This window comes from Phodopus roborovskii, unplaced genomic scaffold, assembly GCF_943737965.1.
Source record: "Phodopus roborovskii unplaced genomic scaffold, PHOROB, whole genome shotgun sequence".
In the NCBI taxonomy this organism is placed as follows: Eukaryota; Metazoa; Chordata; class Mammalia; order Rodentia; family Cricetidae; genus Phodopus; species Phodopus roborovskii.
Genome location: NW_026126413.1, coordinates 16,382,794 through 16,407,378, shown reverse-complemented (window position 1 = coordinate 16,407,378; position 24,585 = coordinate 16,382,794). Strand labels below are relative to the sequence as shown.

The 24,585-nt window shown below is 37.5% G+C and overlaps 1 protein-coding gene across 2 annotated transcripts in view; it reads right to left on the bottom strand.

Moving 5' to 3' along the window:
• Positions 1-24,585, bottom strand: part of Adamts6 (ADAM metallopeptidase with thrombospondin type 1 motif 6) — a 225,340-nt gene that overhangs the window by 37,254 nt on the left and 163,501 nt on the right. The window contains exons 16-21 of one of the 2 annotated variants that reach the window (XR_007834420.1): positions 21,817-21,950; positions 20,035-20,158; positions 19,164-19,244; positions 6,119-6,282; positions 5,153-5,291; positions 4,398-4,486 (exon numbers count right to left, since the gene is read on the bottom strand). Coding sequence is in view for 1 of the 2 variants with exons in the window: in XM_051182886.1 (XP_051038843.1) it covers positions 5,153-5,291; positions 6,119-6,282; positions 19,164-19,244; positions 20,035-20,158; positions 21,817-21,950 (642 nt within the window). In the remaining variant the exon portion in view is untranslated. The remainder of the gene's footprint in view (positions 1-4,397; positions 4,487-5,152; positions 5,292-6,118; positions 6,283-19,163; positions 19,245-20,034; positions 20,159-21,816; positions 21,951-24,585) is intronic. The other variant, XM_051182886.1, reaches the window with a different exon arrangement.

The window sequence follows — 24,585 nt, the reverse complement described above, 5'->3', positions numbered from 1 at the left end:
AGGAATGCTCTGCTTATATTCATTTGGGAGGGGGGATGTTGAGACTGGGTTTCTCTGTATAGCTTTCCTCGAACTCACAGAGATCTGCCTGCCTCTGCCTCCTGAGTGCTGGGATTAAAGGCGTGTGCCACCACCGCCTGGCCATTATATTCATTTTAGTTCTTTAAGTACCACAGAAAGCTGAAAATGGGAATCTCTGAAAATTGTTTAGCACAGTTGCAGCTAGTTTTAAGAGTATTGATTAGCTGTGATAAATGATCCACTAGGTAAAGAAGAAAATGTGAGCAAACAGATCAAAGCACGCTCCCTATAGCATGTCCAGGTCCAATGCCACATGAAATAAGCCATGATTGCCATTTTACCACTTCTACTCTGTTCAGTAATGTTGCTCTATTTTTCACCCCAAATGCCCATTCCTCGATGCCATTAACCTTTGCATTTAACTCATAGCCAATTAATAAGAGATGTTAGTGTTTTTAGGACTAAAGCATTTAATCCATAATAAAACTGATAATTTTTAAAATATGGACTGCACCTCAAAATTACCAGGGGATTGTTTAAAAATCTTATGTTCAGACTAAGTCCCTAACCATTTCTAAAAGGCAGGGTGTCAGGGGAGCCCAAGTATCAGGATCTCAGGAACTTGTCTTTCCAACCTGTGTCAAAGCTGAGAGTCATTGTTCTGGGCAAAAGTTGTGAACAAACTTTCAAGCATGTGAAGGCTATATATATATGTAGAGATGCTAAGTGGTGAAAAGGCTTTGTTCAAAGAAACCAATTATTATCAGAGAAACATTATGTTAAATTATTACTAGACTCAACTGCTGCAGCTTGGATTAAAAAATATTAACTTGAAGTCTATTTATATAATAACAATCATCATAGCAAAGGTTATTTTGTGTGGTTGTTGAGGATGATCAAAAGATACCAGGCATCAGAATGTTTTATAAACTATACATTATTCATCTATTACTCAACAGCCAAGCCACAAAGCCACTTATAATTAAATCAAATAGAAATTATCATGTAGGCATTTACATCTAGCATTTGCATCTAGCCCAGCTACTGGTGTGAGGCTCCTAAACGACCATGACCTGTGCTCCTGAACAGGAACTGGAGGGAGAACCTGCAGACCTTGTTTTAGATCGCCCTCCTGCAGTTGTGCTGTGTGCTAAGCTTTGAGAACAACACATCCAGGTGGACATTAGTGAAGAAGAGGTATGCAATAACCAAAACCAGTGGGTTGGTATAAAAAAAACTAACTGCTATTCTGACCTTTAAAAGATACAGAGCAAACATGGCATGAATTACTACTCAAAAGCAGACTCTAGAGTTTTCCATCATAAAATAGTATTACTTTCATTATTAAGTCAAGCTTTGTCTATTAATACATTATTACGGGCATTAATCCAATTGTAGTATATTAGGGACTTATTTAAATTACATAGTACATAACACTTTGGATAAGGCATATAGAAATAAATTCTAAGAGAAATAACAAGGTTTCTGGAAAGTAGAATTACAGCTGTCTGAATTGTCACATTTATCCTGAAGACAATACCCCATAGCACTTTAGCATTCCCAATCAGCCCCAGGAGGTGCTTCATCACTGACTCAGAGGAACTTGAAATGATTCATCACCAATGTTTCCTGTATAATTGATTTGTCATCGGGTCTGCTAAGCGACAGAAAAACAGTTTTTAATTTCTTATCTTAAAATATCTCATCATAGAAAACTATCATTCTTGCTTCCTGACTCATAGTTCAAAGCTCTTGATGTCAGTAAAGCACAAACAGAGCAATAGCGAACAGCACAGAGGGGTCTCGTGAGATTCCAAAAATGTTCTTTGATAGTGCTGGCTCTTTCTTTTGAGAGCTTTAAGGCTCCCACTACCTCCCCGAGAGTAAAGTGAACTACCATAATTAAGAACTAACTTTAGTTTTTATCCTGTTTCTGAGCAAATTGTATTTAGAAATACATCTTCCTAAAAGGTCTTTAACTGTAAATAAACTCATTTTGGGCATGATGGTAGAGGACTCTGGCTTCTTTCTTTGATTAACATTCATGAGCTCTGAAGAACTTTACTTCCTTCAAAGAGAAGCTTCCAGTATTATAGAATCTGGAAATAAAAACTGAGGCACATATAGGAGGAATAAGTTCAATAGCCTACCCTAGGACATCCAGTTTCCTACAGGGGAAAGAAGAGACATACATACTTTTTTGATCCTGAGTTTTGTGTCAAGTTGACAGTCTAGAGTCTCCTATAAGGGGGTCTCAGTGAGGGAATGTCTTGATCAGGTTGGCCTGTAGGCATGTTTGTGGGGGAGTGTCTTGATTAGCAGGAAGACATACCCACACTGGGTGGCAACATTCTCTGGGTAAGGGATATTGGATTGTAGAAGCATGGAGAAAACAAGCTGAGCACTGGATACACACATGCATTAACTCACTGTGCTCTGCTTGAGTGTGGATGTACTGTGACTAGATGCTTCAAGTTCCTACGTCTTGACTGTAGACTTCCCTGCAAGGATGGACTGTATGTAACCTAGAGTTGTGACTAAATAAGCCCTCTCTTCTTTAAGTTGTTTCCGTCAGGGGATTTTATCATGTTAACAGGATATGAAAATAAGACTATTGTCAAAATTATTGTTTCATGCCTCATGACTGCTCAGAATCACTTACTGTTTATAAATTCTTATCATTTTCCTAGAATGTTCCAGATACTGTACTAGGAGCAAAGTGAGTTCTCAAAGATTCAGACTTGAGTGACCAGGCCCTGAATGCCACAGCCCACAGTGCTACGTTTCAGTTGCTCTGAAAACCATGGTGATCCAGGATTGCGCATGGGCACCGGAACCATCTGGAGAGCTTGGGAAAACACAGTCCCTATTCAGTTTCTCTACAGGAGTTCTGACATAGGACCCCCAAATCAGCTTCTCAGTGAATCCCTAACTATGCTGAGGCAGCTGGTCCCCACATCACACTTGGATGACCAAGACAAATGACGGCTCTGCACACAACATCTGCCAACTCGCAATCACTGACCTCCCTCTCTCCACAAAAGCAATGGCCTCATAGATGCTCAAAATCACTCACACTCAAGCAGAATTTGGGGTTCCAGAACCTTGTCACATATAAGCTCAGTAGCTCCAGATTCAAAGGGGTTTATGCTATGGAAAAGAAACCTCTCCTTCCAGGGGCTTTTCTTATTTAGGGTTTTCTTCATCCACACATCATTTCCATTTTTCAATATGAATGTTATGGAAAAGAATAAGTCATTTAAATTTTTACTTTAATAAACTCATAGTCTTCTTTTGAATTAAGCTTCTCCCATGTTTGTTGGGCTATGTGCTCTCTGAATAAATTGAATCATAGAGTTGAAACAACATTGGAAATTCACTTAGTATCTCCTTGGCCTCAGACAAGATTGTGTCTAAACCACCCTCAAATGGAACAATTGAGCAAGAGAACAGGCAGTAGGGCTCCCAGTCAGTGTTCTATTGCGTACTTGAAGATACGACTATGTCTTTTCTTCCCCAAGTCAGCTGACCTCAGCTTTAGAGCATCCTTATTAGAATGCCTACACCTTAAATGATTTGAACTCATCCTTAATAAATTTAGCCTATTCTTAATAAGTTTATTTATACTACTTAAATATATGTTATCCTAATGATGACTTTTTTGTTGGTAGATAGATTAATTCATGGAGTGATTTAATTAGCACAAACAAAGAATTATGTAAATGACACTAAATATAATGTAATGGCCCTTATGGGAACAAAAAGTGATTAGTTGAGAATGATCTGCAGTCGTATTAGTCATTTTATTTTATTAAAAAGAAGTGGTGATGCATTATAGTTTTGAAAACTTTATATGATGAGTCATCAAACATTTTATACATAAAATGGGTGGGAACAGGAGAACTTTTAAAATAGATTAGCCATATTTTATGATATTTCATGAGTTAATATCAATAGAGTATTATGCATCCTTTTTATTTTTCACGTTGTATAGTCTTTATTATGGAAAGTAGAGTTATAGTAATGGATGATTTTAATTTTTATGACTCAAAACTATGGATTCTGTCATATTCTTTTCCTATTCAAATGCTTGAGACACTTGGAGATCCAGTGGCTATATGGACAGAGGTCCATGGAATGCATATGCTTTTGCACAGTTTAGAATGGGAATATGTCATTTATTTCAATTTCAACATTCTAAATATTATTATTTTGAATGTATACTTTGGTTTTTGGAATGGTGAGGTACTCTAGGCCTCCCTGGCTTTGAAGGATGGGTTTGCTCCTTGCCTGTTGTAATAAAGCTCTATGGTGGAGGTGGTGCATTTAGTCTCCAGAGAGAAGGAAGATGCTGCTTGCACAGCACTTCTACTCACCAGTCCATGAAGCAGCAAGGGTGTTGGCTTTGAAGGAAGCCAACTGTCCTGCTCTCCCAGCCAGAGGTAAAGAATTGCATTGGTGGCCACTAGAGGGAGGAGGATTAGGAATAGAGTAAATTGTGGGGAAAAGGCACCCATGAAAAACGCACATGGGACAACCAACACATCACCAACCACTGCCTACCAGCTACATCTACCTCACTGAGGGATTATAATGGGGTCACTAAACATCATTAGCCCAGAGACCCAGACCAGTAATTTTATGCAGCATCCCAGTATATTGCCCCTTAACTTTGATTGCTGGAGAAGGGAGTTTGAATGGGATTGTGGGAAACACACAATTGTACAAACACAAGCGTACAAGCACACATACATTCTCATGCCCCATTACAACAAGTTGCATCTGTGACGTCTGATTCTTGCTGGTTTTTAATTTAAAACTCTTGATGTTCTTTACCAAGAATGTGTTCATGAAAAGCAAACAGCCCACCTTCAAGATAGTCTTGGAGAAGAACCAGCAGAGATACTCATTGTGCCAAGATGTATTTTACCAACAAATCTGTGTAAATTACATGAGGTTGAAACAAACAGAATGTAATATAATTAAGCAAAGTTTCTTTTGTTAAATTACAGCTTGAAGCAAACCTGCAAAAAATGTTTCCAATTAGCTTCTTTAGCAAACAAAATACACAGCTCAGAGTAGGTTTTGCTTTCCACACTGCCAGCTGTGGGCTGCCTAGTGGGTGTCTTACCTCCAGCACAAGTAGCAGAGCACTCTGACCAGGGCTGATGGTGCCACAGAAAGCCAACTTCATTATCTCCACTGCCAGGTCGAGTGATGGGCACGTTGAACTTGTACCTAATTCCCAAATTCTGTTCTTGGAGTAGAACCTGCCATTGAAAACAACTGGTGAAGATAATTAAAATACAATGAGCCTTCATTCAGATACTTACTTCTGAAGAAGATAATGCCATAGGGCAAGTCTAACAGGGAATTTGGAACATTTATTTGTTTACTTTAGCTTTCTGACAGTCTCACTCTGTGGTCCAGGATGACCTTGAACCCAAGACAACTTAAGAAAAAAAAATCACTACATTTTGTTTATTTATTGGGGGGTGATGCACAGATTCTTGGAGCATGTACAGAGATCAGAGGGCAATTTGCCAGACTGGTTCTTTCAGTCATGTGAACCAGGGAGATTGAACTCAGGTTGTCAGGCTTGGTGACAAATGCCTTTATCTGATGGGGCATCTCAGTGGCCTTCAAGACAAAGTCAAAGCACATGAGTTTTTATATAATGTTCTTTTCTTTCTGTCCATGGGTAGTTTGTCACTGTTTTCATTCATACTGCTCAATCATAAAGCTTTTACTCAAGAAAACATGAAAATTTTCAGTGGTGGTGGCACACACCTTTAATCCCAGCACTCAGGAGGCAGAGGCAGGAGGATCTCTTTGAGTTGGAGGTCAGCCTGGTCTATAGAGCAAGTTCCAAGACAGCCAGGGATACACAGAGAAACCCTGTCTCAAACAAACAAACAAGCAAGCAAGCAAGCAAACAAACACATAAAAAATAAAAAGAGAAATGTTATCTGGCAAATCATTTTATCTTCATTACCTTAATTGCATCCCCTAGAAAATAGAGCTGATCAAACATGAGCCTTTTCTACCTCATAATGTGGAAATTACAGTAAAAATATAATGACAAAGACACATTTACCATTACAATGAGGTTTTCAGAGGTGGGTCCTAAGGCTTCCAGGGATTCTGGTTCATCTGCTGGTCTCTTATAGTGGAAAGCTGTTCCAGAAACATCAAATTTCCTAGGCCAATCAATAGTCCAGGCACCATTAATATAGTAATCATCTCCTTCAGATTTTAAAGCTGGAAAAGAGAGTAAAATCCACCTTAAAATGTTAAATTTCATTTACTAATACACTGTGGACCAGCTATTGCACAAAAAGTTATAATGAAGAGCCATCTCATCCAGGGATGGTACTGGGCCATCTTCCCTCTTCCCCTTTCTCCCTCCATCTCTCTCATTCCCTTGCTTGCTTTTCTTATTCCTCCCAAACAGTGATTGAACTTATTGTGGGCATATTCCTACCTGGGACCCCACCTTCTCAAAATAAAAAGTGCACAAACAAAATTGGGTTTTAGAAAGCTCTGTACAACATCCATATCTTGAGTCTCAGGGCAGGAAGGTGATTGCTGGGTGGCCTGAGGGGTAGAGGCAGGGCCCTTGCTCCATAAATGTTTGCATCCACAATAAAAGTGAGACTCTGAGAGACTGAGGAGCCATAGGGTAGGGTGAGGTAGCACCAGGCTCATGAGAAGCGTGGGGTAGCTGTGACCTAAGGCCAGCCTGGGGTGGAGAGTGGGACCTTTGTCTCAAAGCAAAGCAAGGGCACCCACTGAGGTTACAGGGTGTGCTTGCCTTATGTTTGAGACAAGGTCTCTCTATGGAGCCCACTGGTCACATACTTGTAAGTTTCCTTCTGCCTTAGCCTCCTGAGAACTTGGTTTACATATGATCTGCTCCTTGTTTAAATGCAAATTGGAATAACAAACTTGCAGCAGTTTCGATGCCTCTACAAGATCTGTACAGTAACAGGGCCATTAGCAGTCAGGCAGGAGTGGGGAGGGGCTCAGGGGTTCCTATCCATCACTACTGAACTATTTGCTACAGATACAGTTAGGAAGTTAGTTGTATGCCAACTAGTGACCACATCAGGCTCCAGTGGGTACTTTCAATTCAATGACCGCACAGATGACCCTGGTTAAGCTAAAAAGTCATAAAACAAAACTACAAGTCATGAATCTGGAGATGGGAATGGAGTGCTGATAGGGATGGGAGTATGTAGAGGAAAGGCTAATAATACTGAATTATATACATACATGTATGAAATTGTCAAAAATGAATTAATAACAATGAAATAATGTCAACCAAAGAACTGCAATAATTTTTCACATGACTGCTAAGAGTGTAATTACTTAAGTATTCCTAGTGTTGTTGGTGGAAATGAATGGAACATTTATATGAGAGGATAAGAAGGGCATTAGGAAAAATTTAAAGAACTGCTTAGCATGAGGGTAGAAGTGAGGGGCAGACTTTCCTCACTAAATATTGAAGGCATGATTACATGAGGGGAAACTTGTGATTCTGGTACATAGACACTGGAACCAAAGAATTAGAAAACAGACCGAGGTACATAAGAGAATCTGTCTTAGTACTACCTAGTGTGTGTGTGTGTGTGTGTGTGTGTGTGTGTGTGTGTGTGTGTGTGTGTGTTTGAAACAAGCTTGTTTTACCTGTCAATCCCAGTTCCCTTTACCCTCTAGTCCTCCCTGTCTTCCCCCCATCCCCTTTCCACCCCTTTCTGCTCCCCAAAAAGGGTGAGGCCTTCCATGGGGAGTCTTCAAAGTCTGTCATACCAATTGGAGCAGGGCCTAGGCCCTCCCCCATGTGTCTAGGCTGAGAGAGTATCCCTCTATGTGTGATGGGCTCCCAAAGTCTATTCGTATACTAGGAACAAATACTGATCAACTACCAGAGGCCCCATAGACTGCCCAGGCCTCCTAACACCCATGTTTAGGGGGCCTGGGTTTGTCCTATGAGTACTACCTAGCTTTTAAAAAACATTAAAATTAATTTCACTTCTCATACATTACAGCCCAACCACAGTTCCCCTCCCTCCTCTCCTCCCAGTCCTTTTCTTCCACCTTGCCTCTCCCCTAGATCCACTCCTCCTCTGTTTCCCTTCAAAAAAGAGCAAGACTTCCAGGGATGTCAACCAAACATGCCATTACAGGATGCAATAAGAGTAGGCACATGCCCTCTTGTCAAGGCTGGATAAAGCAACCCAGTAGAGGAAAAGGGCGCCAAGAGGCACAAGAGTCAGAGACAGCCCCCACTCCTACTGTTAGGAGTCCCACAAGAACACCAAGCCACACAACCCTAACATATGAAGAGGACCTAGACCAGACCCATATAGGCTCCTTGATTGCCACTCCTGTCTCTGTGACCCCTGTTGAGTCTTGGTTACTTGATTCTGTGGGCTGTTTTCTTGTGATGTACTTGACCCCTCTGACTACTACAATCCTTTCTCCCCTTCTTCCACAGGGTTTTCTGAGCTCCACCTAATGTTTGGCTGTCCGTCTCTGCATTTACTCCTATTAGTTGCTGGATAAAGCCTCTCTGATGACAATTATGCTTGGCTCCAGTCTAAGAGTATATCAGAATATCATTAGAAATCATTTAATTGGCTGGTTTTGTTTGCTTGTTTGTGTTTTGCTAGTTGTGTTTGGTTCTATCCTAGGTCTCTGGGGTATCCAGCCTCTGGTTCCTGGCCCTCCAAGCAGTGTCAGCCATGGGCCCCTTCTCGTGGCATGCATCCTAAATTGGATCAGTCATTGGTTGACTACTCCCACAAGTTCTGTGTCACCTTTACCGGAGCACATCTTGCAGGCAAGACAAATTGTAGGTTGAAGGCTTCGTGGCTGGGTTGGTGTACCAGGTCCTGCTCTGGAGGCCTTGCTTGGTGCCAGAAGATGGTTGGTTCAGGTTGTTCTGTATCCTCTATTATCAGGAGTCTTCACTAGGGTCACCCTCATTGACTACAGGGAGTTTCCATTGCTCTAGGTTTTTACCTCATCCCTGAAATATCCCCCAACTCCAGTCATCTCTCCCAGTACTCTCTCCCTCCAGTCCACCCCCAATCTGATCCCTCCTGTGTCCATGCCTACCTGCCCCCAGTCCACCCATGAAATCTCCTCTATTTCCCCTTCCCAAGGAGATCCACGCAACCCCATTTGAGCCCTCCTTATGATTTAGCCTCTGGGTCTGTGGATTGTAGCATGATTACCTGTGACTTCACAGCTTTTATTCACTCACAAGTGAGATCACACCATGTTTGTTTTTCTGGGTCTCAGTTACCTCACTCAGGATGATTCTTTTTTCTACTTACAAACATTTGATAGAAAATTTCATGATGTCAGGCATTGGTGGCTCATGCCTTTAATCCCAGCTCTTGTGAGGCAGAGGCAGGCGGATCTCTATGAGTTCTAGGCCAGCCAGGTCTACAGCGTTAGTTCCAGGACAGGCTCCAAGCAATACAGGGAAACCCTGTCTCAAAAAACAAAACAAACACAAATATTTCATGATATCATTTTTTTAAGTAACTGAGTAATACTCCATCGTGTAAATATATGCACCACATTTTCTTTATCCATTCTTTGGTTGAGGGAAAGAAATCTAGGTTCTTTCCAGTTTCTGGATACTATGAATAAAGCTGCTATAACATAATTGAGCAGATGTCCTTAAGCTAAGATGGAGTGTCCTTTGAGTTTATGCCCAGGAGTGGGACAGCAGAGTCTTGGGGTATATCAATTTCCAATTTTCTGAGTAATGGCCATATCGATTTCCAAAGTGGATAGACAAGTTTATACTTCCACTGACAATGGAGGAGCGTTTCCTCTTGCTGCATATCCTCTCCAGCATGAGCTGTTGCTTGTGTTATAGATCTTAGTCATTTTGACAGGTGTAAGACAGAATCTCAGAAACATTTTGATTTTCATTTCCCTGATGGATAAGGATGTTGAATATTTCTTTAAGTGTTTCTCTGGCATTTGATATTCTTCGGTTGATAATTTTCTATTTAGCTCTGTACCCCATTTTTTAACTGGATTATTTGGATTTTTTATATATCTAGTTTCTTGAGTTCTTTATATATTCTAGAAATCAGCCCTTTGCCAGACGTGAGATTGGTGGAGATCTTTCTCATTCTCCAGGCTTCCTTGTTGTCCTGTTGACAGTATCCTTTGCCTTACATGACACCTTTCAGTTTCATGAGGTCCCATTTACTAATTGTTGATCTTAGGCCTACACTATTGGTATTCTGCTCAGGAAGTTGTCTACTCTGACAATGTGTTCAAGACTATTCCCCACTTTCTATTCTATCAGGTTCAGTGTATCTGGATTTATGTGTATATCTTTAATCCACTTAGAATTGAGTTTTGTGCAGGGTGATAGATATATATCTATTTATATTCTCCTACATGCCAACATTCAGTTAGACCAGCACCATTTGTTGAAGATGGTTTCATTTTGCCCTTGTATATTTCTGGCTTCTTTATAAAAAAAACAGGTCAACAGATTTGTGGATTTATGTCTGGGTCTGCAATTCAATTCCGTTGTTCAACCTTTCTGCATTTATGGCAATACCATGCAGCTTTTACTACTATAGCGCTGTAGTAGAGCTCGAAACCAGGGATGGCAATACTTCTGGAAGTTCTTTTATTGTTCAGGATTGCTCTTGCTATCCTGTTTTTTTGTTTTGTTTTGTTTTGTTTTTCTTTTTCTTTCCCACATGAAGTTCAGTATTGTCTTTGGTCTGTAAAGAATTTTTATGGGGATTGCATTGAATCTGTAGATTGCTTTTGGTAAGATGGTCATTTTTACATTGTCAATCCTACTGATCCATGAGCATGGGAGGTTTTTCCACTTTCTGACATCTTCAATTTCTTTCTTCAAATACTTGAAGTTATTGTCATACAAGTCTTTCACTTGCTTGGTTACAACTACTCCCAAAATATTTTATATTATTTGTGGTTATTGTGAAGGGTGTTGTTTTCCTGACATTTTTCTTAGCCTGTTTGTCATTTGTATGTAGGAGAGACACTAATTATTTTTTTTTAGTTAATCTTATAGGCAGACACTTCACTAAAGGCATTTTACTTATTTTCTGGTAGATATTTAGGGATTGCTTATGAATATGAATACTATCATATCATCTGTGAAAAGCAATACTTGGATTTCTTCCTGTCCAATTTGTATCCCTCTGGTCTTCATTAGTTGTCTTGTTGCTCTAGCAAGGTATGGTAAGCAGTCTTGTCTTGGTCCTGATTTTAGTGGAGCTGTTTTGAGTTTCTCTCCATTTAATTTGGTGTTGGCTATATAGGCTTGCTGTAAATTGCCTTTCATGTATAGGAATGCCCCTTGTTTCCCAGATCTATACAAGACTTTTGCAATGAAGAGGTATTGGATTTTGTCAAAGGATTTTTCAACATCTAGTGAGATGATCATGGTATTCTTTCTTTCATTTTGTTTATATAGTAGATTACATTGACAGATTTTTCATATGCTGAACCATCCCTGTATCTCTGGGATGAATCCCATTTGGACATGATGGCTAATCTTTTTATGTGTTTTTTGATCCAGTTTGCAAGTCTTTTATTGAGTATTTTTGCAACAACGTTTATGAGGGAAATTGGCCTTTAATTCTCTTCTTTGTTGAATCTTCTGTGGTTTGGGTATCAGGGTGACTGTAACCTCATAAAGGGAACTTAGCAATTTTTTTCCTGCTTCTATTTTGTGGAATAATTTGAGGAATATTGTGATTATCTTTCTACCTTCCCTTCCCCCAGTAAAACTTCCCATGTAAGCTCTATGTGCATGGCATGTTTGTCTCTCAACATCCATGGTTTGGACCCCACCGGCCAAGATCCCCTTCACACTGAATTATAACTGGCAGGGGGCAATCAAAGCTAAATGCGTATGAAAACGCCATGAGGATATGTGTTACACTAATTTGTATGCTGATTTTAAAAAATAAAATAATCCCTGCTCATATCATGAATGATCAATCATGAAACCAGAACCCACAAGTCACCTAGTAAAGCTAAGTTTATCTCAGCCATTCCACCCACTAATTAGCTCCAATTGTCTCTGTAAATCAACTTCACATGGTCCTTAGCTTAGCCAAGAACAGCTGTACAGAAGGAACACCAAGCATCAACCTGCAAAACTCTCACTTGGCACAGCACAAGTGTGTGAGAAACTTATTCTAAAAGGTAGGAACCTACTTCTATTTCCAAGTGTCAGTCCAGAGCCAGATCTGGAATAGGATCCAGAGCCAAACTCAGACACTAGTCCAGAGTAGTCCTCATAAACAAAGACGTGGGAAAAAGGCTACCTTTTGCAGAGGAATTCCCAGCAGCAAGACTGTCTTTGAGGAACCAGGAAAGAAACATGAGGGATACCAGACAGAACACAGTAATCAAGGAATTTATTCCTAGGTAGTGTCTATTATTTCAGTTAGTATTCTACTACCAGGGGAGAACTAGGTATTGAATAGGAAATTCAACCACACCTCAACCACACTACAATAAAGTCCTTCTAGGACATTGCAAACACTCTCAGTAAAAGAAGGGCAACCAACACCAAACAAACAAATAAATGAACTACCCAACTCTAACTTCTGATATGCAAATCACAGCACAAGAACACAGTAATATGAAAAACGAAGACAAGCTGTCGCCTCCAAAAAGTATCAATCCAAAATAATGGGCCCAAGTTAGAAACACTTACAGAAAATCCCAGAAGGAAAAGTCAAAAGAATGACAATAAACACGCTCAAAGAAATGAATGAGAATATGAGTAAACAGCTGAAGAAAGGAAGTCAACATATTACAATGGAATGTAAAATATAGAAGAAAATCCAAGTTGAAATGATAGAGATGAAAATAAGTCAAATAAAAAGTTCAGTGGAATGCCTCACCAATAAACAGAGCAGAGCACAGGGAAAATAGGCAAAGTGGAAGGGTGGATACATTCAGTGAAGAGCACTCATACTTTCTTTTTATATGTGGGAATGCAACGTTCTTTGAGATACCATAAAAACACCAATTCTTTGAACTAGGAACATGGACGGAGAACTTCATATCATAAAATATTTTCAGCAAAATGACAACAGAATATTCCCCAAATCTAGGAAAAAGGAAGTCCACCTAGGTATAAAAAGCATGCAGAACACCAAATAACTCCTCACACTGTGTCATAATCAAACACTGAATATCCAGAAAGACGAAAGTGTTTGAAAGCTGCAAGAGAGAAACACCAAAATGAAGGCTTATCACAACAGCTGAGTTTTTAACTGAAACTTTTAAAATAAGGCTTTGAATTATATATTTCAAATTTGGAAAGATTACAGCTGTTAAACCAGATTGTAACACTTGGCAAAACTCTGTCGGGATGTGAGAAGAAAAAATTTCCATGATAAAAGCAAGCTGTAGGAGTTTATGACCACTAAGTCACCTAACAGAAGATACTGGGAGTAATTCTTTGGACTAAAAAGTATGGTAAGAGGCTAAGGGGTGAGGGAGCTAATAATGCTAGAACAACAGTTAAGCAAAGGGGGATTAAGAAAAGAACAAACGCTACAACATCAATAGAATGACAGAAAGTAATACACTCTTTCAACAACAGTGCACATTAATGGTTTTAATTTCCCAATCAAAAGACAGAAAATAAAAGATTGGATTAAAAACAGGAATCGTGTATTTTCTGCTTGTAAGAAACACACCCACCTTCAAAGACAGATACTAGTTTAGGGTGAAAAAAAAAATGGAAAAAGGTATTCCAAACAAATAAAATTTGGAAATATCAGGTATCACTGTTCTAATCTGACAAAATGCATCTCAAACCAAAAGTCACCTAAAGAGAGTAAGAAGATCCCTTCATTCCAGTTGTATCAGTTACTTGTCTTGGTGCATCAATAAAATACCTGGTAAGAAATAAACTTAAAAGGGGGTTTATTTTGGCTCATAGTTCTCATAGTTGTAGGAAACAGTCATCATGGAAGAGAAACCCTGTGTTAGTGTCATGAGGTAATTGACTGTTCTGAATCATCTGTCAGGAAGTAGTGGTACATGACTGCACAGCTGGCTATCTTTTTTTACCTAGTCAAGTATTCTAGCCTGTGCAATGGTAATGCCCACATTATGATAGCTCTTCTAATCTCAATAATCTAACCAAGATAATTCCTCATGTGGATGACCAGAGATGAAACTAATGAAGATAATTATTCATATGTATGTGTTGTACGTGTAGAGGCTTGTTTCCTAGATGGTTATAGATCCTTTAAAACTAATCAATATCAACCATCGTAGGGATTGATCCAATAAGAAGACATTACAATTCTAAACATACATAAATTGAAAATAGCTAAGTTTAATTTCATGAAACACAAACCACTAGACATAAAGACACAGATTAATGTAGTCACAATGGTAGTGTAGCAACATCCACCTCTCACCAACGGATAGGCCGTCTCAGTTCCATCCACATACCAGACAGAGAAATGTTAGGATTAAATGACATTTTAAATCAAATAATCTCAACAAAATCTATAGATATTCCATTAAAAAACTCTATGATATTCTCAGCATCCCACAGAACTTTCTCTAAAATAGATCATATATTGCACACAAAATAGTTGTAGCAAATATAGAACACTTAAAATAATTCACCAAGTGAATAATTCATTTTATTCTATTTGATCATAGGGATTTAAGGCTATACATCAACAGTAAGAATTATGGAGCAAACAACACATGATTGAGCAATAAATGGATCATTGAAGAAATCAAGAAGGAAACAGCAACAAAAATATCTCTGGAATCAGATTATAATGAAAACATAACATACCAAAACCTGTGGGATACAGCGAAAATAGGACAGAGGGAAGCTTAGAGTTCTAAATGTCTACACTAAGAAATCAGAGAGATCTCAAATAAAAAATGTCATAATACATCTTTTTTGGAAAAGTGCGAACAAGCCAAACTCCAAATCAGTAGATCAAAAGACATAATTAATGGAAGGGCAGAAATGAATGAAGTAGACTCTTGCAATTACTACTTAACCAAGAAGGGAGAAAATACAAATATATAAGATTGGACAAAGCTATCCAACTGTTGTAATCTATTTGACTAGATTTATGGAATATTAGCTCAGTAACACTACAGTATACATTCTGCTTAATCGCACATGTGTTGAGCCACAATAAAATATTAATGACAAATATCACACACACACACACACACACACACACACCTACCTCTAAAAATATCTTGTACATGTAGTTTCTATGTTTAGGACTAAACTAGAAACCAACAGTAAAACACATTTAGAAAATGAGTAATTTCTGCTTAAAGATAAGTAACATATTTAAAAACAAGTGATAATGACAATATGATACCTAAAAATATGTGGTTAGCTGGGCAGTGATGGCACATGCCAGCACTCAGGAGGCAAAGGCAAGCAGATTTCTGTGAGTTCGAGACCAACCTAGTCTACAGAGCAAGCTCTAAAATAGCCAGGACTAAATAGAGAAATCCTGTCTCAATAAATAAATAAATAAATAAATAAATAAATAAATAAATAAGTGATTAAACTAAAGAGAAATTTAAAGTGCAAAACATTTATTTCATAATATAAAAAACAACAATCTACATTTCCATATTGAGAAACTACCAAAAATAACAAATTAAAACAAAATAAATTAAAATGCCATTAATAAATAGAAGAATAAGGACAGCTGTCATGGGAAATAGACAAAAGCATTTGAACCATAATCCTGATCTTTGAAAATATCAGAAAATTAATAAACCCTTCACCAGAATGATCAAGAAAAAGAAATAAAAGATTCAAGTTAACAGTCTAGAAAATGAAAAGAATGATGTCTATATGTTTACAGACATCTAAAGAATAATAAAGCAATGTTATATATAGTATTATGCCAATAAATTGAAAAACTTTATAATTACAGAAACTCAGTTTTTTCAATAAAAACTTCCCATAAAGAAAACTTAAACCTGAGTTTTACAGTTAAAGCCTATCCAATATTAAAACATAATATCTATTTCCCCTAGGTTCCTTGAGAAAATGGGGGAAAGTGTTTCTCAACTCATTTTATGGGGTCAGGTTTATATCAAGAAAGACATCACATGAAAAAACAAGAGACTAACAAAAAACATGGGTTTAAATAGCCTTACAAATATTAGAAAATCAATTCCATCAATATAATTGGGATACTACATTATGATAAAGTGATATTTTTGTTCCAAGAATACTAGATAGATTTAACAAACAAAGACACTGGTTTTCATTACGTTAATATTGGTTAAACCCCATCAGTAGATCCAGAGAACTTCAATAGCCATGCATGACTAAAACCCTCAGAACAGAGCATCCTTGACTTAATAAAATGCCATCCACATAAATTCCTCACTAACATTGTATTTAATGGTTTTTTTTTAAATGAACATTTTTCTCTTAAGTTTGGATTAATAAAGAGATGTTGGGCATCCTCACATCTATGTAACCTTGTACCACACAGAAAAGACTAACAATAATAAAGATTGTAAATAAAAAGGGAAACTGCCTTTGTTCAAATTTGACATGGTGATCTATGTAAAACAACAACAACAACAACAACAATCCACGAAAACTCTAGAACACAAATTTATAAAAGCTCCACTAAAATTAGCAAATACTTGTAACTAGGTCCCAAAATATGAGGCATGTGTAAAGAGAAATTAGTGGGAGGCTGGAGAGTGGTTAAGGGCTAATGCCACTCTCCCAGAGAACCTAAGTTCACTTCCTAGCACTTGTATAGGATGGCTCACAACTGTCTGTAACTCTAGCTTCAGAGGATCTGATGCTACAGGCATCCATATCCACATGCACTTGCCCACACACAGACAGATATATATACATAATTAAAAATGATAATAATAATTATCTTTAAAAATTGAGTTACATAATGATAATAATTTAAGTTGGAAAATAAAGTTTTCAAGCATGCAGTTGTTGTGTAGAAGTCTCCTGAGATTAAGGCCTTCTACTATGGAGAGAAATTTCTCACAACGGGAAATTAATGGAAAGGTGGAGCAATAGCATGTTCTAAGGGATGAGAAGTACCCCAGGAAGCTCCTTAAACCAGGAAGTAAACACCCCGATAACTTGAGAAGTCCCTGCCTTCCGCAAGGCCACATAAACTGTAAGGCCACCTGAATCACTTTCAGATGAGCCAGGGCACAAAGCCTCAGGCCAGCTACCTGGGAGAGGCAGAGACCAGCCAATCATCTTGAAAATATCAATAACGACCAACTTAGCCACTGCGAAAGGACTCTCCAGACTACTGAGCTGCCCGCAGGCTGTGCAGTGTGCTCTGGGTTTCCAGCTTTTGAGAACTGTCACCCATGCTGGGCTGGGCTTTGGTGAAGCAGTTGTCTTTGAGTAGTCCCTGTTCCTGTATGTAGTCCCTCGCCCATATTCCTGTAAGTAATGCTGATAAAAACGGTTCCCCCAAATGGATTTGGTAGTGTCTATCTCTGGTCTGTTCTCTGTTCCCTATATGTAGTGAGTAGATATGTGTTCACATCTCATCAGGAATAGTGTCACTCAACAACACATTTTTATTAGATATATAGTATGTTATAGCTCTAGGATTTATTTATCACATAACTGAGTTTATACTTCATTACCAACAGCTCTCCATCTGTTACTCTCCTTCTAAGACCGACTGTAATCAGACACGTATGTGTCTATGAGATTTTAGAACGTACATATAAATGATGTGAAGAGCTAACTCTGTCTGTGTTTGGTTTATGTCATTTTCCAAAATGTCCTTTGAGTTTGTTTATGCCATAGCAGGATTTCCTTTTTATCTGTTTTTCCAATTTTAAAATATAATTACAGAATTCCACCCACTTCCTTCCAACCCCCTCATGTCCCCCACTCCCTTTCAAATTCATGCCTTTCTATTATTTAATTATTATTATTGCTACACATATATACAAATAAATATATAAACGCAACCAGCTTAGTCTGTATAGTGTTGCTTGTATGTGTATTTTAGGGATGATAACTTGGGATTAGATGATCATTTAGTGTATCCATCTGTGGAGAAGATGGATCCTCCCTCTCATGGCAGCTTTTAATTGCTTATAGCTTTTAATCTAAGGGCAAGGCTTTGGGTTACTTCTTTCATCTATGTTGGGATGTCAACAGGTATTATCATTGTTCAGGTCTTGTTTGAGCAGCCATATTGTACTTTTTCATTTTGAATTATGTGTTTATGTGTGTTTTGTATGGGTCTGTGAATGTAGTGCAGTACCCCAAGACTCAAGAAGGTGTTAGATCCCATGGAACTGGAGGTACAGGCAGTAATTAGCTGCCCAACACTGGTGCTGAGACCTGAACCTTAAAAATGAAATGAAGGGAGTTGGTTCCATGGTTAAAAACCATGCACTGCTCTTGCAGAGGACCTGGGTTCAGGTCTCAGGCAGCTGTGAATAATTCTGTAATGAACATGGAGTATATTTATATCTTTGAGATAATGACATGTACCTGCATGCACACACACACACACACACACACGTACACATATACACACATGCACATACACAGAAGCTTTATTTATAATAGTAAGACTATAAATATGTTTCAAATATCCATCAACAATTGAACAAATGTCATATTAATATTAAAATTATATTTATGCATTATTATAACATGCATACCATACAGATATGAAAAATAAAAATTAAATTAAAAATAGATCAATGTTTGCCTGAGACCAAGGTTGGGATTATGGAACTAAACTCTAAAGAATACTGAAGGAAATTCAACTGCAAAAGGCAATAAATTTTAGAATCATAGAAATGTTTTCACTTTGGTTGTAGCATTTATATGATCATTAATAATATTCAAACTATATAGTTAATCATTATGTATTCTATTCTACATAAGCTATACTTCAATAGTATTGAGTTAAAAATCAAACAACACAATGAAGTGTAAGCTATAAGCTTCTAATTTTTCTGCTTAGTATTTATATGTGTATGGATGCATCTTGAAACATCTTTCAGTATTAGATCCTTCACATCATTAATTAAAAAAATAATCTAGCAAAATTACTTACCAATGTAATTTTTTGACATGGAAACTTCTCTTACTTCGATATGAACAGAACCTCTTGGAATCCGCACCACTTCCATATAACCTGGAACACAGATGAATGCTGGCAATAAGCAGCTAACTAGAAAATGAGCACGTAGTAGCCATCTAGTACTAGCAATGCTTTTTATTCTTTCATTTCTTCTTTGACTTTGTACTTCATAACTGTAACTGTGTGTCTATGAAGAGAAAATGTTCAAACGGTGGGTAGGAGGGAGCTTGAGATAGAGTGTGACTTACTTTGTAGATCAAGCTGGCCATGAACTCATAGAGATCTGCCTAATTTCTTTTTTTCTGCAATCACCTGAAGATATTTTACAGCCTTGATGTGTGTGATACTGTCCCACCTTTCTTTTCTCAGCAGGCTCTCCTTACACCACTGCTCTATGGGTTATCACAGTTTAAAGAAACATGGCTACAGTCATAGCTACCCATTGAGGCTGGGAGGACAGGATCGTCTGTCTATGCTGGGGAATTCAAAAGCAGATAGGGTCATTTCAGTGGATCCTATTTAAAAACCAAACCAAATAAAACAAACAAAAACAAAAACCCGTAGGACTGGAGGTGTAGCTCAGTGGCAGAACAATTTGCCTAGCATGGTCAAAGGCTTTTTTCAGTCCTCAACAAACCTCCTCACAGAAAAGCTAAATGAAGTAAAATACGTTCCTTAAAATAGTTTCACAAAGCGACATTTAACATGTAAAAGACTGAAAGGATGGCCGTCTGGGAGAAGACACTGCTGGCCTACATAAAGGAAGTTTCCAGCATCTAAGAGAAGAAAAGCAAGACTCTTCACTACTGCAGATCACCAGAAGAAGAGTTTTCACCGTACTCACCTCCTCTGGGCAACGAGTCATTGAAGAACCCTTCAATGGCATCGCAGGTACTTCCATCCCCACCACAGACTCGGCACCTATCTTCCCTAGCATCAGATCCCAAAATATTATCACAGCCTACATGCTGAAAATAGAGAACAGTCAGTGTGTCAACAAGGGAAACTCTTGGAACCATAACTAATCAAATACATATAATGTAGCTATTTACTTGTATTTCCAGTAAAGGGAATCAAAATAGGAGATTTGTCTCATGTAATGTTATTCTCTAGCTAACATTTCTAAATAACTAAACAAAAAGAAAAATTGATTCCCTAGGCATATGACTATTTCTAAACTAAGTCTCTCTTTGATTGATAGATATCATTTTCTAACCCTTTAAAATATTGTAATGTTTAGTAATGGACTCTTTCTTTCACCCCCAGTCTAGAAAGTCAAGAGCTAGGAATGGCCTTCTGCAGGGCTACAATAAGGACTCTACTGAGCTCATCCTCTGTAGGGCTATAACAAAGGGTCCCACTGAGCTCATGCCCTGCAAGGATATAATACAGTTTTCAACTGATCCCTAGTGTGTGCCCTTCCTAGCCATGACCTCTTTCAGGAAATTGTTAGTGCTAGATGCCAATTATGAAGTTCATATCTGAGTAAGTTTTTAAAAATGAATACTTGTTTCTTGAGAGTCAAATTGGCATAAACAAAAAGGAGCTGTAAGCATGCAATTTAAGAACCTAAAATTCCACTTTTTAATTTTGTCTTTAATTTAAAAAATAAGGATATTTTTAGCATATATATATATGGCATATATTTTGGTGCCTGAATTTGTACATTTGTAATTTAGGCATTGATACTAAATATAATTTTAAAATTGTCATTATATCTTGTTATCTAAAAACTGTTATAAAATATTTTACTTTAAGAAAAGTACCTATACAAATACACATAAGTAAATGCAAATCTCTTTTTCTCTCTTTACACACACATACACACACTTGCATACATACATATAAAAACATGTGTGCCCCACACACACATAAACTGGATCATTGAATCTAAAGGCAACTTATCAAAAGGAACCTGGAAATTATGAAGCTAAGCAAAACACTAGCTTTATCTCTTCTGTCTCAGTTTGTATCACTTAGTAATGTGCTTCTCTTCAGAGTAAAACAAGCGAAACAAGTTATGAGAACAGTGGTTTTGTGGCTTTTCTTATTATGATAAGATCCATGGATTTGATCCTACCCTTTCCAAGTCATCTGGCTAATGCAAAAGTAAATGCCGTAGTAAGACTGACTGCGTAATGAAAACCATCATAATGCTTCAAAAGGAGATAAAGTAGGTGGAACATAGCTATTTCACACTTTGAGAAAAAAAATTATACTGTGAAATATATAAAGTCTTCCAGTAAGAACACATGGTAGCCACATGAAGAAAAGCTGAATTCTTATTCCCCCCTCTTTTTCTATTATTTTGTTTATAAACAGAACAGGAGAATAATGCAAATTAAAGACAAAAAATCTATACCCTTGGCAATTATTATAAATATAATTAAAATTCCAGGAGAAATCATCTTTTGCATTGTTCTATAATATGAATGGGTTGTTCTGGGCTCTGTGTGTGTGTGTGTGTGTGTGTTGTACTGTTGTCCTTCGCTGTATTTGCATTTATCTAAAATGTAGCTTTATAAAATTGAACATAGAACAGAACACAAGCCCCTATCCGAGAAAAACAAAAACAAAACGAAGTTCTTAAAGACGCCGAGACAAAGATTAGTGAAATCCACGCCACCTTGCATTCTCCGTTGATACAGATATCCAGCGAGTCAGCATTGCACTGGGTTCCGTCTATGACTGCAGGGGCCCGCTCAGTGTAGAAATTGTAACCTTCAGCCAGGCAGTTTAAAGCACAAGGTTTTACCCCACCTAGACAAATAAAACATAAGCAAAAAGAGTAGAGTGGTTCTCCTAAGGAAGAGTGACCCAATGTTGTTTGTATCAAATTTACAGTTCATGTGTACACTGCCCCAGAGTGTACACTTTAATGTATAGACATGTATCACTTTTTAAAACGTAATGCTTATTTTATTGCATACACAACATAAAGGAGTACCTGCTGAGGGGCCTTGCACTTTAATCCTTTCAAGTGCACCCACTAAGTATTACAGTAGATCTTAGGTCAAATGCATCATAGTGGAAATCATTGAATATTTTTTCAAAGTATGAAAAGGGAAGAGTTTTTTTAAACATGAGCTAAGGGAATAAATTTTTAAGAGCTATGAATGATAACCTTTAGAACAAATAAGAATTCTGTTATATATTTTGCTAAATCCCATACAAGGACTCTGCTGTGTCAGGCAGCCAGGGATACACACTACTAAAACAAAACTACATCTGTACATGTCTTAAAAACATCATACTCAAAGGGGCTGGAGAATAGAGATATGAGATCAGCAAATCAATGATCATTAACTACAATATTATATTTATGTAATTTTTATTAGACTAATAAAATAAGACAATGTGAACTACAATATTAGATTTTAGTAATTAAAACAATATAGTATTTTTTATGAAAAACATAATAATGGCCATTTTAATGGCTTAGAAATGTGGGGGGTGCACATGTGCCACAGTATATGTGTGTGTAGGTCAAAGGGAAACTCATGAGAGTCATTTCTCTCTTTTTACCACTTGGGTCCCAGGGATCAAACTCAGGTCATTTGGCTTGGAAACTGAGCTTTCTCGTTGCCCCAGACATGTTTATTTTAATGGTTAATATAGAAAAATAAAATCCTTGTGCCATGACTTTATAATATATTGAAAAAAGCATATATAAATGTGGTCTAACTGGAATGGAAATAGCACATGAAAAAACTATACAAATGAGTGATTACTGATTAAGGTTATGAGTTAAAATATTTTCTTTACAGCTTTATTTCCTAAGGTTTAAAACACTGGTTTTATTTCTGGTAAGGCTGACAAAATTTCTCTTTGAAGTAAAGACCATTGCTTCTAACAAAGAAAATAAAACAGATAATTAAAATTATATGACTGGGTTTCAATAAAGTTCTTAGAAACAAGGGTTCCAATGGGTGAAAGTAGGTAAAAGAAGAAAGCAAAGTGCATGCTGGGGTCAATAATAAATCAGAGCACATTCCACTAATGAGATCACTGTTATAATAAGGGTGTCCCAATATTGTCAGATTTTTTTTTAAGTCAAAATGAAAGCATAGATTCTATTCTATTTAAATGCTTCTTGTTTTTTTAGAGGCTGACAAAACGCTCTCTGTAGTATGGTTGGTACCTGATGATGGAATAGAAGCAGCCTATGTGATAATCTCTGTCTCCAAGATGGAATGATTGAAGGAGCACTGGAAATCATGAAAGTGAGAGAAACAGATGGTAGTGTGGGTTGGGAGTGGAGGTAGAGTAGCAAACCACCCCATCTGAAGTAGGACAAGCAGAACCAGGAGCCTCAACCCAAAGTGGTTGATTTTCCTATCTATTGGGGATTATTCACTGAAATAATAACCAAGTAAACCCAGAGATTTCAAGCAGGTAGGCAAATTACAACACATGAACAGAAGAAACAAGAGCAGGCAAGGATTCATGACGCCTCTAAGAGATCACAAACTCTTAATTACTAAATCTAAAGATACTGAATATAGACATGGGGATAAAAGTAAAACTACTTCTAAAAGTAATAAGTGACTTCAAGAAAACAAGCAAGAAGATGAGTCAAGAAAATCAATTCAGGATATAAGATAAGAATATTAGCAGTGTAGAAGGGAAATCTGCAACATGATTGTTAAATAAGATCCGGAAAAGAATAAATGTTAGAAAAAAAAAACCTCACCACCCAAATAACACAGTGGACAGCCTCACCAATAGTCTAGCTCAAGAGAAGAAAGGCTATCAGGGATGGAAGGCAAGGCTGAGGCAATGCGATACCCCAATAGCAAACAAGAAAGAAAAACCATTATGTCTACTACATCTGAAAACTGTGGCACAAGATGAAGGGACCAAACCAAGAATGTACGTGGTCAAGGAGCCAAGATAAAAGTTTAAGTCACAGGAAACCCATTCAATAAAGTTATATCTAAAAGTTTCTCAGATTTGTGGAAAGAAATGAACATTCAAAATCAAGAGTCACTTGGAACAATAAATATGTATGACCAAGGGAGAGTCTTGCCACAACACTTTATAGTCAAAATGCTAAAACTATTAACTAAACTACTAAAAACTGTAAGGAAAAAAGCCAACAAATAAACAACATCAAAGATCTCAACAGAAACCCTAAAAGCCAGGGAAATTTCAAGCTCTGATATTAATCATTAATCAAAATTACAAATTCTTCCAAGTTATTTTATAAAATCAATGTTGAAATGAAGGTATCTCAAGATAAGCAAAAAAAAAAAAAAAAAAAAAAAAAAAAAAAGCAATTTATCCACAACTCAGCTCTGCAGAAAATACTCAAACAAGGTGCTCAGAGGAGGAAGAAAGATTATTGTAATCATGAACAAAGAACAAATTTCATGAGAGAAATAGATTAACAAAA